Genomic DNA, 15,300 nt, shown 5'->3' on the forward strand with positions numbered 1-15,300 from the left:
ACTGTAACACAGTACAATATAGTTGAGACCAAAAAAAAATTGTATGAGAGAATTTAGATTACAATCTGACTCATCCAGATCCTTTTTGTATACGAACAAGGGAGATATTCAAGGACTAGGTGTAGGTATCCCTCGAGGATGATTCATTTAGAGACAGCATTGTCTTACGGTCCACAGAATTTGAAAAATATGATGTATACTTCAGGAGGAAGGACACTTAGTTCCTCCTCGGTGCATTCAAAGCAGGTCCCATGTCACAATGCCACGTATTGATCCAAAACAAACCAATCAATTTCACTCAAGCTTGAATTAAAAAGACTAGGTGAATGAGTTCCCGTGTGGTTTCTCTTCAGTGTGCTTGTTACGTGAACGCTGAAAGAAGCTGTTTCATAAATGAGCACTGAATAGAGCTATACAACAACATTCTCAAATGGAAAAAAAACTTAAAATTACTTTCCAAAGGAACAAATGCCAGCAGAAACAACTTCAAATCTGTCAAATCTACACACAAAGACCACCTGTGCCTGCCCCGACTGGAAGTGACCTCCATCTATAACAACGATGTCTGCTGCTGAATGAATCATACTTGCAGGTACAGAACAAACCAAATGGGTTTTTTTTTACCAATTACAAGAATTATACAATATCCTAATGCACGCAATGACTTGCACTTAGGATTAAACTTGTTAAAAAATTAATTGACCATTGTGTTGCTTAGTTTTGGCCTCCGACACATCCTATAAAGAATCAAGTAATCTGCACCATTATTATCAGAAAATAAAACAACTGTTCGATTTTACATTTAGTGCATTAGCGTATATAAATTAGAATACATGGACAACTCGGTTTCTTAAACCTTTAACTCTATACACAAGAAATTAATAAAACAAAGTATTATCCCCCCTACAATTACCCAAAGACAGTATTTTTGTCATTATTATATTGTCACTTTAATAAACTATTAAAAGTTGTATTGTTCATTTAATGGGTATTGATTTGTTCATTCAACATTTGAAAGATGCACCATTAAAAGTCAATAATAGTAAGTACTAAACACAGCTGCATGTCAAGGATACTAAAGCAGCACTTCTCTGGTACTGTATCTGAAGGGAACTGGCTGAATGGTTCAATAAGATAACAGACCAAAATAAATTCATTGATTGATTGATTGACAAGCAATTAATGAATCAATCAACAGGATAATAATTAACAAAACACAATAACTACTCAAATGATTAAGGAGTTTTATTTTAACATCAATTAAAGGTTTTCTGTTACTGACAATTATACGGTTCCCTTAGTCAAGAATAAAAAACAGCACCCTGACAAATGGATTGGTAAACGTGAAGCTTTTGTAAGACACAGGATATAAACTGAAGAGAGAAAATTCTAGAAACTTCTCTCTCTATATCTCTCTCTCTCTCTCTCTCTCTCAGTATTACATTTTCTTTTAAAAAAAGACTGAAGAGCTGATTAGATAATACACATAATAATAAAATGCTAAATGATCCCATCTAAAACTATTTGAAGACTGTCACTTGTTTTAAATCCAGTTGACTTCTTGACTTCTAGGTGCTTCTAGGAAGTAAAATCTCATTCCCGTAATCCAACACCACAAAACATCTGAATCATAATTATTACCCACATGAAGAACAACATTTTATCCTTGATTTGAATAAATTATAACATTAATAATGAGAGGTACAACAATCTTATCAAGCAGGATTAAGATTCTTTTTCACTCGCTATAAACTGATCCATCAGTTTATCCAATGCATATTGTTATGATTATCAGAAAGACGTGGATTAAAATCATCATTTTAACATGCTACTTCAACAAAAACCAGCCCCTGAAAGCTTGTATAAATTTATTGAACGTGATGTTTACTCTTGGCTTTTAGTGTATAAGCTTTGTTTGTCATGTAAGGTTAACGCCAACCCTCTCACATTTATCCACGTGTGTAAACACCCACATGCAATATATCCATCCTCACACATTATTCCAGTGGACCTCTGGCTTTGTCATAAGCCACAGAGATCCCATGAAGCAAATCCAGAATGTCACATTAATCCTTAGAATTGAACTGTGGACAGACGTTTATCATTCTGAAAAGCATAATCTGTCCTTTCCCGTTCAAGAGAGAGCATTGTGCAGCGCTTGTATGCTTTAACTGAAAATCTATCAGAAATGTGTGGGACTTAAGTAAAAGAAATTGCACCTGAATAGCATTTCACCATCAGCACCGGTACAGTACAGTTTCATTTGAGATTGTGCCATTTGAAGTGAACTATACAGGATGTTCGACTATATTAAGCTTTCCGATCATACAGGAACTTCATTTCAAAAGACACTGCAAATGGCATAGGAGATAATATATCACCTCAAAGGCAGTGGAGATTAAGTCAGCGCTCTCTGCAGTTCCCCTTGAATACGAAATCTGGATATAATAAATGTGGTAAAGAAGTTTCAGTCTTGCATTAAACCTTTATTGACCTTACTTGCATTGACATCACCTCACATTCATACTGTAAATGTACCTGTTCACATTTATTTTAATATTAATCACTGCACGCATCAAATATTTAACCAATTTGCTTAGTTCTGAAAAATACTATTTAAAAAAATTACATTTTATATTTTTATTGAGTATATTACGTCATATTATGTCATCATAGCATAACATTAGACTGATCTGTCACAATCTGACTCAAGTTCCATACTTTTTTTTGGCCATTTTGGCATTTAATCAATTGACAGATATCCCCTGCAAAGTGTGTAGGGAGCAGTAAAGACAGCATTTAAGAATCCAGGGCTCAGATGGAAAAAAAAAATCATTTTACTGAGCTCTGTTGCTAAAAAAACACTTGTTCATCAGATGATGGAGAAGCACCAGAGGCGCTTCAGTATTTGGCTGTGGGGAGTCATGTAAGCCATGGGACGCATGTCTGATCTACTTTCACTGAAAGATCAATGAATATGATTACATTTATATTCAGCACTCGAGTGAGGCCACATTCACACTCGGCTGCATATGAAAAATGCAGCTTTGCTAGATGACTGACTGAAGTAATGCTTTGTGAAATACACAATCCCCAGGCACTAAAAACAACAGTGAAACACTGTGACTCATTAATCAAACGTTCATTAATTAAGCACTACTGAAAGGACTGAATGACACAATAACAGTAAGACCAAAACCTACACTTTAATTAAATGCTGAGGTCGAGCATTTTCGTGAATACGTCGATATTTTTTTTTTTACAAAAGCACGTTTTGTGATTCATTCTTTAGATTTTTGAATTAAAAATCTAGATCAGAGGAAATGACAAATTGCTAATAACACAGATTTATGTTTGAGTCATCAGCACCGGCTCTTCATTTTCACAACACTTTCAAACTCATTTCTCCAGTGTTCTTTTAGACTAGAAATGTCACCGGCGTGAAAACTCTGTCACACGGCAGCGATTTTAAACCTCTTTGCTAAACGAAGGGCTGCATCTTCTCTCCAGACTGCTAGCTTGGAACTACTATGACCAGAACCATCCACAGTTCCATATAAATAGCATGAATGAGCATTTGAACAAAAAATGAAAAATGATGTTAAAAAAAGAAAAATACTAAATCTTTCCTAAAGTGTTCAGAAATAACTGCTTGAAATCCAGAGCTCCTCAAAGCAAATGTGCTCTCTCTTTCAGCCCTCTTTCATCACTGAAGAAACACTTTACATCCTATAACACAGGCTGTATTTGCATTATATGGAACAGACATTGGTTTCCATTAAATTGTACCTGATGTGCATTGCACATAGGTTTTAATTTTTGAAGTTAAGAATGATTTTCAACACATTAATTCTACTGTGTATTATATCGCTATCCTTTTTCACAGTCTCTATTATTACTAAATTATTATTATTATTATTTTATTATGCCTTTTGTGTTAATGTTGTTTGTGTTTATTTAATGTATAAGGAAACCCAATAAAAACAATAACAAATTATCATAAGAAAGTAGTAACTGTTTCTTGATTAATGTCTATTTAAGATAATAAATAAAAGTTAAAGTGACAAAATTAATAAATGAGCATATAAATTGTATATATAATTGTATATATATATATATATATATATATTTATTTAATAAAAAATTTTTAATTAACTATTTTTTCATGTCATTACATTGTTTAGAGCATAAGAAAAAAAAAAACTAAAAAGTAATATTTTTGAGTTTATTCCTATTTTATTCTATGTCCTCTATAGAGGACACTAAGATTTTTTTTTTAAAAAAAAGGCAAAAACAATGTCCAATCACCAATTATTTGCTTTCATGGCTTTCAAACTTTGCTTAAGGCTGATTCTCAACTATGTTATAAAATATTTAACTTTTTTGATTTTTAGATTTTTAGATTTTTGATATACTGTTTTGATTTATGCAGTATGTGTGTACAAATTTCCTAACAAACACAAAAATTGTCTTAATAGGATTAACCACTGGCCATATTTTCATAATAATATCTAATATTTCCATAAAAATATTAATATAATTTATTTTCCTGTTCAGTTGTTATGTCTCAAAATGCACAATAAATATTTGTTTAGGCCTGGTGTCCTCTACAGTTGTTTTAGAGAAATTCATAAAAATATAATGTCCACTACAGGGGGAAAAAACTCCATATCCGGGTCTCTGTAGGATATATAATTTAAGGAAGACATCTTTTGTGTAACAGGTTAATGCAAGTCTGCTGAACTTGGTATGCTGCCTGACTTTTAATGAGTTTAATTAGTAGTTTCTGGGGTGATGTGGCTGAGACAGAACTATCAGATAAACAAGTGTGACCAAATGGTAGTACATACTCAATCAATGTGTCTGATTCGTAATGAATTAGCCATTCCATCCACTAAAAGCCGCTTCTGCATGTAAAATGTAACCCTCAGTTGCACTGCATTCTGCAAACATGTTATTAATGTTGTCGTACATTGATGTCAACATACCGCGCATACACAACTGTTTGCTAAAGGGCAAAAATTAGTTTTGTTTTACTTTCTGACAATTAAAGGCTTATTTTAGAGTTATCATTTTCCCAAGCTCATCACTTTGCCTTGATAAGTCTGATATCAAATGTGGGACTTTCAGATTAGCTTCTGAAAAGCTTTAGACACTGAAGTGCCTCAAAACTTTTAGTTTTACAGCGACGGGACAGCCCATGAAAGCCCATGACTGAAGCTGACAAGAGTTCTTCAAGAGTTACAACTGTTGCTTAATGCCTTGAAGTTCATCAAAGGTTTTGATGGCGATTTCAACTTACCCTCATGATGATCAGAGAAGTGTCTGAAGTAATTTGGACAGGGAATAACCACATGTTCCCCAATGTTGGCTGATGGCCAGCAAGCAATAATATCCCACATCCCTTTGCAGCCTGGCAAAAGAATAAAAAACAATGCTTAGCATCATTTTCACTGTTCCAGCAGAGTCTTTCCATCTCAGGTAGTTCAGACAATAGTTTATTTAATAGTATTGTAATGTGCAATTAACAAAAACAACCTCTTTAACACTACAGTAAAAGACTTAAAACCATTTTAGCTGTTTTATCATTTATATTTATAATTTATAATTTGTCCATGACTGTGTAATAATTAATTAATGAATTTGAGCATGACAATTTAATGTAGCAAATAATTCAAAAGGACATAATTTTTTAATATTATATATATATATATATATATATATATATATATATATATATATATATATATATATATATATGCCACATTATTTTACAGAAAGATGCCTCCAATGGTCCAGCCAAATACTAATTTGTCAGCACTAACTTCCTACAGAAAAATTATACAAATGTGTCACTGGTTCATTTCCCTAGTGTTTTCATTAGTGTACACTGTCTAAATTTAACTCGGGTTTATTTAAAAGTAACATGAGGTCTCTAAAACCCCCATTTCCCTCATCCTTCAGTTGGACACCTGTGAGCACAATAAACTGAGATATGGTATCAGCTTAATGCTTTACCCGTAATATTTTGAATATTTACGACACTCCTTATGTCCCTAGAATGCATCTGTCTGATTCATGAGGCGAGGTGAGTTGGCTCTTGACTGCGAATGTGGAGAACTGACAGCTAGTTTATCTTATTCATCCTCTCTGAGCTACAGAGGAATGTTCCAGAGGCAAGTGGCCTGTTTAAAATCCACCTCATTCAGACACAAGGTATATGGATGTGAGGATGGGTCAGCACACAGACTGTAGACATGTAAATTCAATCATCACAGGACTGCGGTTTAAATTGAAATCAGATAAAGTCCGGCTGCTGAAAGCTCTTTATGGTTAAACACATTGACTAGGGAACTCTGAAGGAAGGAAAATGTACTGTAGGTGCTTTTCCTATTAATACTGGACTAAATCCACAGTCAGTGGTTGGATAAAAACAGTACAGTTTAGTTCAACTTCAAATGCAGATGATGAATTGGACTGCTGTAAAAATGTTGAAAGAAAAGCCATTTTACAAAACAAAAAAACCTCATTCTTTGAGGGATAATGTTTCAATGTTTAGAGTGGAGCTCAGGAAAAGCATGTGATTGCATTCTGATGGTCACGAAACCAATCTTGAATGAGTTCAGCAGTGCATATGGAGGCATTTTCACTTAAAATATGGGGTAAGGGAAGAGTATTTGCACTACAGAATGCATTGGTTTTGCAAATTGTCCTCCTTGACCATTATACAACCCAAAGAAATATAAAGCTATAAAGTGGCTGCAAATAAGTGGTTAGTGAACGATAACAATAGTGTATGCCATATATTTTGGCATATCATAAAGTTGTGATGCAGTTGTGATGCAGTTGCTGATGCTGGATTTTTGCACCATGTACAACATTATACCAACTTTCGTGTTATTCAACATTCTACAAGTGAAGAGAGAGAATCCATTTCAGACTGCAATTACTATCAAACATTCCCAGCAGACCTTTAAAGATGTATATAGATTGTTTATAAATTCCCTCTAGATTCATTAGCTACTAAGCTGCTTAAACCTTGAGAACCAGTCCTATCAATTAGTGCCGAAATGTTCTTTGTCTAAGAAAAAAAATCTAAATCCAAAGCTTTATTATTTTATTCTGTAGCTTAAATGGTTCTAACAACACCAAGGTCATTGGTTTCCGTGCACAACGATCAAAGCACTATAAATCACTTTGAATAATAGAGTATGCCAAGGGGGAAAATAGTAATGTAAACTATTGATTAAAAGTTTGGGGTTAAAAGCAAAGAATAATACTTTTATTATGCAAGGATAGATTAAATTGACCAAAAGTGCCATCAAAAACATATATAATGTTACAAAATAAAATAGTTGTTGTTCTATTGAATTTTTCCTTGAAAAACCTGCTCCTGGAAAAAATTCAGATGAGTGGTTGCTAGAAAGCTGTTCTTATCTTAACTAGTTTATTAACATAGATAACATAGTTGTCTGGTCCAGCCTCAACGGTCCATTCCAATGCAAACAGACATCTGAGATACAAAAAGCCTAGTTATATAACATCAACACTAACTAAAAATGCAAGGAGAAAAAAATAGTTTTTTAAAACTCTCAAGTCTATCTTAGAACAATACACATGGTAACTACGGGGCTTTCATTTCAAACAGTTGCATGAAATGCTTGTGGGCACAACAGATCCTTTCATTCATCCCACTCTCTATCCACGATGGGGGTCTGACTTTTACAGCTGCCTTCCACTTCAAAAAAAATTGTCTTTCATGCCTGATTGCCAGTTCACCTCGTCAACCTGAAGAATGAGTCAGCGGAGGATAACCCACTTCATACCTTAAAGGAGCTTCCGCATAATTGTAGATATCTATGTGCGCTGCAGTGGTCCGTCGACCCGAAGTAATCAGCTAGGCTGATGAATCAGTACTTTGTCAAACCGCTTGCTGTCTCATCAGCATGTGCACGATACATCTCATTGATGAAGATGATGGTAATCAGACTTTGAAAACAATGATTTCTTTTCCATATATTAATAGCCAAACCACTGGACCGATCAGCATTATTTTTATATCTTTTTATGTTATTTTCTTTTCTTTATTATCTTATATTTCATATGTATTCCAATAGGATGATTTGGTGCTATTATTGTCAATGTGTATTATTGTCAATATTATTGCCAACATTCTGCTTAATGTTGTGGAAATGTAATACATTTTTACTTTTTCAACATTTTTTGATGAATAGAAAGTTTTCATAATTTGTTTGAAACACTCAAATGCATTTACTGCTACTTAAAAACTAAATGCATCTACGCTAAATAAAAGTTTTGATTTATTTCAATGGAACAAAATTATTTATGCATAAAATGATATACAGTGCTTTTTCACTGCTCTGTATAACAGCATTCAGTAAAGAAATGTTTCGTTATTTCTCGTTACTATAAAGCTGCAATTTACAAGATCTACTTGTTTTGTACTTTTTGTTTTTGGCCTTGTTTCAGCAACACATATTATCTCTCTGTGATCTACAGTTGCATCTATTTTTCCTCATCAATGCAAAATTGTTTATTGACTGTGAAAATGGCACAGAGCAACGTTGTTTTGTGAATATCACCTGATGTGACGTTTCCTGCTGTTTTATTCTCGCACCTCACTCTTGCCAGCTCAATCTCATTTACCACGTCACACATCTGAACAGCACCAACCTGCAAAAGAGACAGAGAGAGAGAAAATTTCAGTTGTTCAACCACAGCACAACCTTCAAAGCTTCAATCTCTTTCGTCTCAGTGATTCACCACAATATTATTCTCAGGATAGTCTATTACTTTAAGGTGTCAGCTTTCATCTTGTAAAGCTTTCATTCCGTATGCATATTTATGGATTGCAGCGAAGCCACATGGGGGCTTATTTTGGCTAAATATTTACAGCAAATTCCTACCGAGAATTAGATAAACCACTGCTTGAAAAATCCACAACTGAACTACTTATCAGACTTTTAGCTTGCCATACGGCATTCGTATTGACAGTCCAATATACATCTATGCTAGCGGCACACGGACAAAAGACCGTCGTTGCTCTGTGAAGATGATATCATGCCTGTAGGGGAGAAAAGGCACGTGGGGCCAGTGAGTAATCGTCGGATTGCTCACTGATGTCCACTGCTGATGACAAATTCATGCTGACAGTCAGTGGCAGACAGCCTGCGGGTCAATAAGAACGTGAAAGTCCAACGAACAGCTTGAGAAGGTCAATGAAGACATGGTGCTGGGCGAAGAGGATTGTAATGGACAGGGCTGACTGAATCCCTATAGTGTTAATAAAGCGATATGTGTGTGGGTGTTTGTGTCATGGTCTTTGGCTGTGCAGTGTTTATTGTCTTGAGTTAGCATCTGAGCATGCTTCTGTTTGGTATCTTTGCGCGTGGGCCTGCATTTGTGTGTCTGTGTGGGGTTACAGGTGTGCCTGTGCATTTTAATGAGAAGAGCCTGAGATCAGTGACTTAGAACAACAAGTTAGTGATTTTGTGTGCTTCTGCTGAGTTTAGAACTACTGCCACTCTCATGAATTGAAAGTTTTCTCCATGTATTGTAGGCCTTGTTGGGCCATCCTTCAGAAAGCATTCTATTATGCTTATTTAGCATTCTTACTGTTAATACTGATCACGTTTTTTTTTCTTGTGTGAGCCATAATAATTGTTTTTCGGAATTTTGATAAATGGAAAGATCAAAGCACCATTTATTTAAAATATATAAAACTTGTGTCATTTTTGTGTTACTTAAAAAAATTTTAATGCGATCAGCTGCATACAATTACTATTTAAATGTAAGAGAAATGTGTATATATATATATATATATATATATATATATATATATATGTGTCATTTTACTACATCATCTAAACTGTTGTATTTAACAGTATTCAGTAAGGAAGTGACAGTGCCGAAAAAGCTCTGCAACACTTTACCAATCTGGGCTTTATGGAGGTGTGGCCAAACTCAATTCTCTCTTAAGTGAAGACATATGAAAACACACTTGGAATTTGCAAAAAAGAGTGCTGGTAGTAGCCTCATGCTGTGGGGCAGTTTTTCAGGGGCAGGGACTGAGGAACTCGTCAGAGTAGAAGAGAATTTATTGCACCAAAATATAGAGAGAGCCTTAGTGAAACCTATCCCAGAGCATTCAGAACTTTAGACGGGGCAAAAGGTTTATCTTCCAGCTTGACAATGAAGATAAACACACAACAAGAGTTTCTTATAGACAACTCTGTGAGTGTCCTTAAGTGGCCCAGCCACAGCCTGGGATTGAACCTAATTAAATATCTCTGGAGAAACCTGAAAATGTGTATCTGCCCCAATCCAACCTGACAGAGCATGAGAGATAAAGAGGTAAGGAGACGAATGGCAGATAATTGTAAAATGCTGATGAGCAAAGCTTGTGACATCAAACTTGACTTCAAAGACTTGAGATAAAGGTGCTTCAGATAAATATTTAGCTATACTTATGAATACTTCATTTGTAATAAATTTACAAAGTTTGACAATTCTGTTTTTGCTTCGTCAGTATGGTGTATGGAGTGTAGATTAATGTGGGGAAAAGGCATTTGAAGCAGTTTAACTTGAGGGAGCAACATAGTGTAACAAAGGCAAAAAATGAAGGGGTGTGAATACTTTCGTAAGGCACTATATAGATGACGTTTCACACCTATCCAACACATATGATGAAAATATCAAATTTCTTGGAAAATATAACCATTATATTGGAATAGAAAGGGTGAAAAACTAGTCAAAGCTGATTTCATGAGCTCTTTCAGAAATAGTCGGGCCACATGTCAAGCAGTTTAAGTGAAAATCCAATGTTTTAAAATATCTTGAAGAGAAGCTCTATAATGAAGTCTACCTGCTCTGTGACACTGTCAATAACATTAAAATGATGGAGCTGCATTTTATGATAAATGTTTAGGAGAAGAGCGGCAGAAATGATGCTGAAAATATAGACGCTATTTTTACTCAGTTTCAGCTGTCACTCTGCGGTACTTTGGTGCATGGATAATAGGGTCAGCTCAGTGAGAGGCTGCTTCACTGCCATCATCAGCCATGCGTGCACCTATAATCCCCACCAGCAGAAGATTCCATCACACTTTTTATTGCATCATCTGACCTCGTGTGGCTTAAAACACTGTCAAAGCAGGAGTAGAAGGGAAGAGTGCACAAAAAAACAAAATGAACAACAGTAATTATCTTCTGTTAATAATTGCCTTCTTAGTCTAAAGTCAAGGTTGTTAACAACATTTGGTTTCTGGAAAATGCACATTTGCATTAGATACGTTTCCATGGAGCTTCTCCATCTGAGGACAAAGAAGCCATTTAGAAGTTTACAGTGATTTCCCTAAATTATAATAACAGTGTGCTATTCGTTTGAATAATAAATATGCCGAATTTCCACAAATATTTCCTCTCAGTTACATCAGATAATGGAGGCGCATTCCTCCTTACTCTGCATTGGCGTACTCATCAGGTGCAGGGTCCATTGCGTGTGAAAGCGACCCAATAAAGTGGAGGGTCAGGCATCGGAGCGATTGCTGATGCATTCCTGGCAAAGCGCAGACACTCAGCTTCACATATTTGTGTTTATGCTCAAATTATTTGCAAGAGTTCAACTATGTAAGTGGATTCCCTGCTGCAAAATCCAGCTTATGCTGGATTGCTGTGTTTTGGAACATGATAGTGGGCCTAAGCTTATCATTAGCCTTGTGTTTTTACACTTTTTTTCTCAAACAGCTTATTTCCAAAACTATAAGCTCGTAATCCACCTCACACTGAATAAGTCTAGCCTACGCTGATTTAAGATGATCTAGCTGGTCTCTCAGCTTGATCAAACAAGAGTTTAGCTAGTTTAGTTGGTTGGCCAGCAAACCTCGAAAATCAATAAGCAAGACCAGTTTTGGATACTAAGAAACGGAGCAATGAAGACGGACGTGAAAGTGTCTCTGCAGTCAACACTTCTCTTTTAGCTTTGATAAAAGAGTATATTCTTCAGAAGAATCTTATGATATTGATCTATTTATTTAATGTCAGCCGTGCAGTGGCATTTGAGAGAAAGAGACAGAAGGGCGAGGGTTTGTTCCTTAAACAATGATTATGCGGTGACTCAGACCTAGACCTTGGCATCAGAACATCAACCACACAGTTTTACACAACAAATGAAAAACACTAATGAAAAAGCACTGCAATTTTAGAGATCAGATTAGAGACCTGGCTCGCTGCATAATAAATTACATTTAAAATTAATTTAAAAATTATTTTATATGCATTAAAACAATGTTGAAATGTTGTACTGATGGCTCTATTGATTATGTAATTACCAATCCATAGTTATCAATTAGTTAAAGCAATTAAACTATGAATTTTGCCTAAAAAAAACTTTGTGCTAATAATCAGCCTATATAGAAATAGGCATGCTTATAAGCAACCAGTTAATGATGAGAAATAACGAGTTGCCTTCTTGATTCTGATTGATTAAACGTGGCATCATACAGTTTAATATAATAGTGACTAAAAAGCATAATTTCCTACAATTTATTTTGCTCATTCCTCTCATATCATTCTGTGGTTTCTTATAAATAAAATAATTCAACCCAAATGAGCATTTTATAACCCTCTTTTGGAAAGTAGATGTAAAATAAGCAAGATAAAATGTAGTCAGCGGGTCATTATTGCAAAATAAACCCCTTCAGGGTGGTACAAGAGCTGATCAGTTTATTTTTGCGATAATGGCCAGCTGGATGCACATTATCCCTTACATATTAACTGTTTAGTTTGTCGGTATCAAAATAATAAGACAGTAGGTCTGTGCATGCTTTGATCCAGCTCAAATCCTCGACTAATACCACTAAACACATCACGCAGAGCTGATACACACACACAGCTGAGCTGAATAATGAAGTCCTGTGCCTCAGCTGACTTATCGGAACATCTGCTGACCTCTGGGACGAACCTGCTACGCTCGTTCCTGAGCCAGATAACAGTGCCGCTCTGCTCAAGCCTGTTAGTGTAAGTGCAGACAGCAGCAGCAGATTCTGCACAGAGTAAGAAAGTAACAACTGGCAAATTGGCAAGCAGATGTTCCCTAAAACTGTCTAGCGTAGGGTTACAGAGCTGGCTGGGGAACACAGATTCTTTTACAACTTAAAGGTGATGTGTGTAACTGTTTGAATGTTAAAATACTTTCCGGATTGATGCTTCACCTTTGGTGAAAGAAAGTACAAACAGGCCATATGCCATCCATATGGGTGATCTGCAGTATTTATAAACTCTAGTTTTATGCATCCACTGACAATTCAGTTTATTACTTTGCTTACGGCAGAGAAGCCATGGCGCGCTGCATATTTCAAAATCATGACTATTTGGGAATACTTAACAGTGTTTTGGCAGCAGCAATGTGCTGCCAGTGAACTATTTCTTACAAGTACTATGAGAAAAGAAATATCAAATTACACTGGGATTACATTAGAATTACATTTCACAGCCTTTCAAGTTAAAGTGCACATATGTCATGTAATTTTACAATTCAAAGAAAAGGCTAATCTCTTTTCATTTTCACCATTTAGATGTACATTGATTTTACATGATCATGCGGTTATATGTTTGAATTATTTTACTTTGTGAGCAGTACCAAATAAAGGTGGCAATTGTCCTCTGGTGCCTCTTCAAGAACTGTGAGATGTGTTTAAATGAACACTGGATAGAAATAATTTCTACTTTCGTGACTGGTTGTGACTTTAAGACGCACACACATGTCGTGTTTCCATGCTTTATGGGGTAAAGGTTTTTATACTGTACAAACTGTATGTGTTATTGTCCTACACACAACCCTACTGGCATTTTTAGATTAAAAAAAATGTAAATTATGTTTTATAAGCTTGTTTCCTCATGGGGACCTAAAAATGTCCCCACAAGGTCAAAACTTACTGGCATTCCTATCCTTGTGGGAACATTTGGTCCCCATAACGTGATAAATACCAGGTGCACACACATATATACATTACATTAATTAACATGATACTTGTTAAGTGAATCGGTTTAAGACCATTTAAAAATTTTGAAATTAAAAAAAGCTGTTCATGATCATGTGCCTATATCAAGTATAAATTATAAAGTCTTATAACCTGCAAATTACCATTAGTGTCTTCATTAGTCAGACCTTAATCAAGAGGAAACAGCTCTAAAACATAAATGTGATTAACAAGGAGCACTTGAAAAACTTTGTCTGATAAAAGAAAAAAAAACCTTCCTACTACTGTAGTTAGTTTGGGGCAGAGTCTTTCTCAAGCAACGTTTTCCTTCTGAGTAAAAGCGCAATCAGTAATTTAATAAAAAAAGATGATTTCAACTTTATATTAAGTGGCTCTAACTTCTACTTACTGTATATCACAAATTGGTATTTATAGTTTTCATATTGTGTTGCAAAACATTTTTGCTGCAATTGAAATGAGATACTGGTAAGGTTAGGGACAGGTTTGGTAGTATCAGTAGGTTTAAGCTTGGGTTAAGGTATAATGGATGGGTCAATTTGATTATAATGTAATTGTAATTACAGAAATAAATTATAGATGTAATTGCAAGCATGTGTTTTTTTTATATAAGTGCAATGTACAAACATGTACACAATAAGTGCATTATCCAATAAATTATTTAAGTACATAAGGCCATAACAACTGGGAGCAAAATGTTTTACACATACAGAAATTAATAAAAAATAAAAGTATATTACACTCAAATGAGATGAGAACTCCAGTCAATCAATAGACTTATATATGCTATTTTGCATGATTTTTCTATATAGTCCAATGAAGTAATAATTCTATGATAATTTCAAAAGTTGAGAGAACTCTGATCTAATAAAAACCTTTGACAAATAGGAAAACAAAAAAGAAAATACTGTCTTGCACAAACTGCTTTTTGTAATTTGAGTATTCGTTCATTCAGATTTCATCCTCAAGGCTGAAGATTTTTTTCTACCCACACAAAGATGTTTTTTTTAATACTGAAATCACAGACCAGTGCATCAAGGCTACCCCATTACTTTAGTTAATGTTTTGTCCTTTAATTTTTTAGAGGATCTGACAAATGTACATTTTAAGGGTGAGCACGCACTCCCACGTCTCCACAGAAAAAAAAAAAGTGTAATTTTAATGCGTAATTAATGCGTAATGCTTTGCTGTTATTTATTATTTATAAAAGAACGAGTTACGTGTCGTTTTTTCCATTCTCTGTAAGGTTCTATTTAACACTTTTCAAGCAAATAAAATGATT

The 15,300-nt window shown here is 34.9% G+C and overlaps 1 protein-coding gene across 2 annotated transcripts in view; it reads right to left on the minus strand.

Annotated features, from left to right (window-relative positions):
- vipr1b (vasoactive intestinal peptide receptor 1b) overlaps nt 1-15,300 on the minus strand; it is a 42,759-nt gene that overhangs the window by 22,014 nt on the left and 5,445 nt on the right. Inside the window, exons 2-3 of one of the 2 annotated variants that reach the window (XM_043225663.1) lie at nt 8,604-8,694; nt 5,303-5,413 (exon numbers count right to left, since the gene is read on the minus strand). In XM_043225663.1, coding sequence (XP_043081598.1) covers nt 5,303-5,413; nt 8,604-8,694 — 202 coding nt within the window. The remainder of the gene's footprint in view (nt 1-5,302; nt 5,414-8,603; nt 8,695-15,300) is intronic. The other variant, XM_043225664.1, reaches the window with a different exon arrangement.

The sequence above is a fragment of the Puntigrus tetrazona genome, chromosome 24 (assembly GCF_018831695.1).
Source record: "Puntigrus tetrazona isolate hp1 chromosome 24, ASM1883169v1, whole genome shotgun sequence".
Classification (NCBI taxonomy): Eukaryota; Metazoa; Chordata; class Actinopteri; order Cypriniformes; family Cyprinidae; genus Puntigrus; species Puntigrus tetrazona.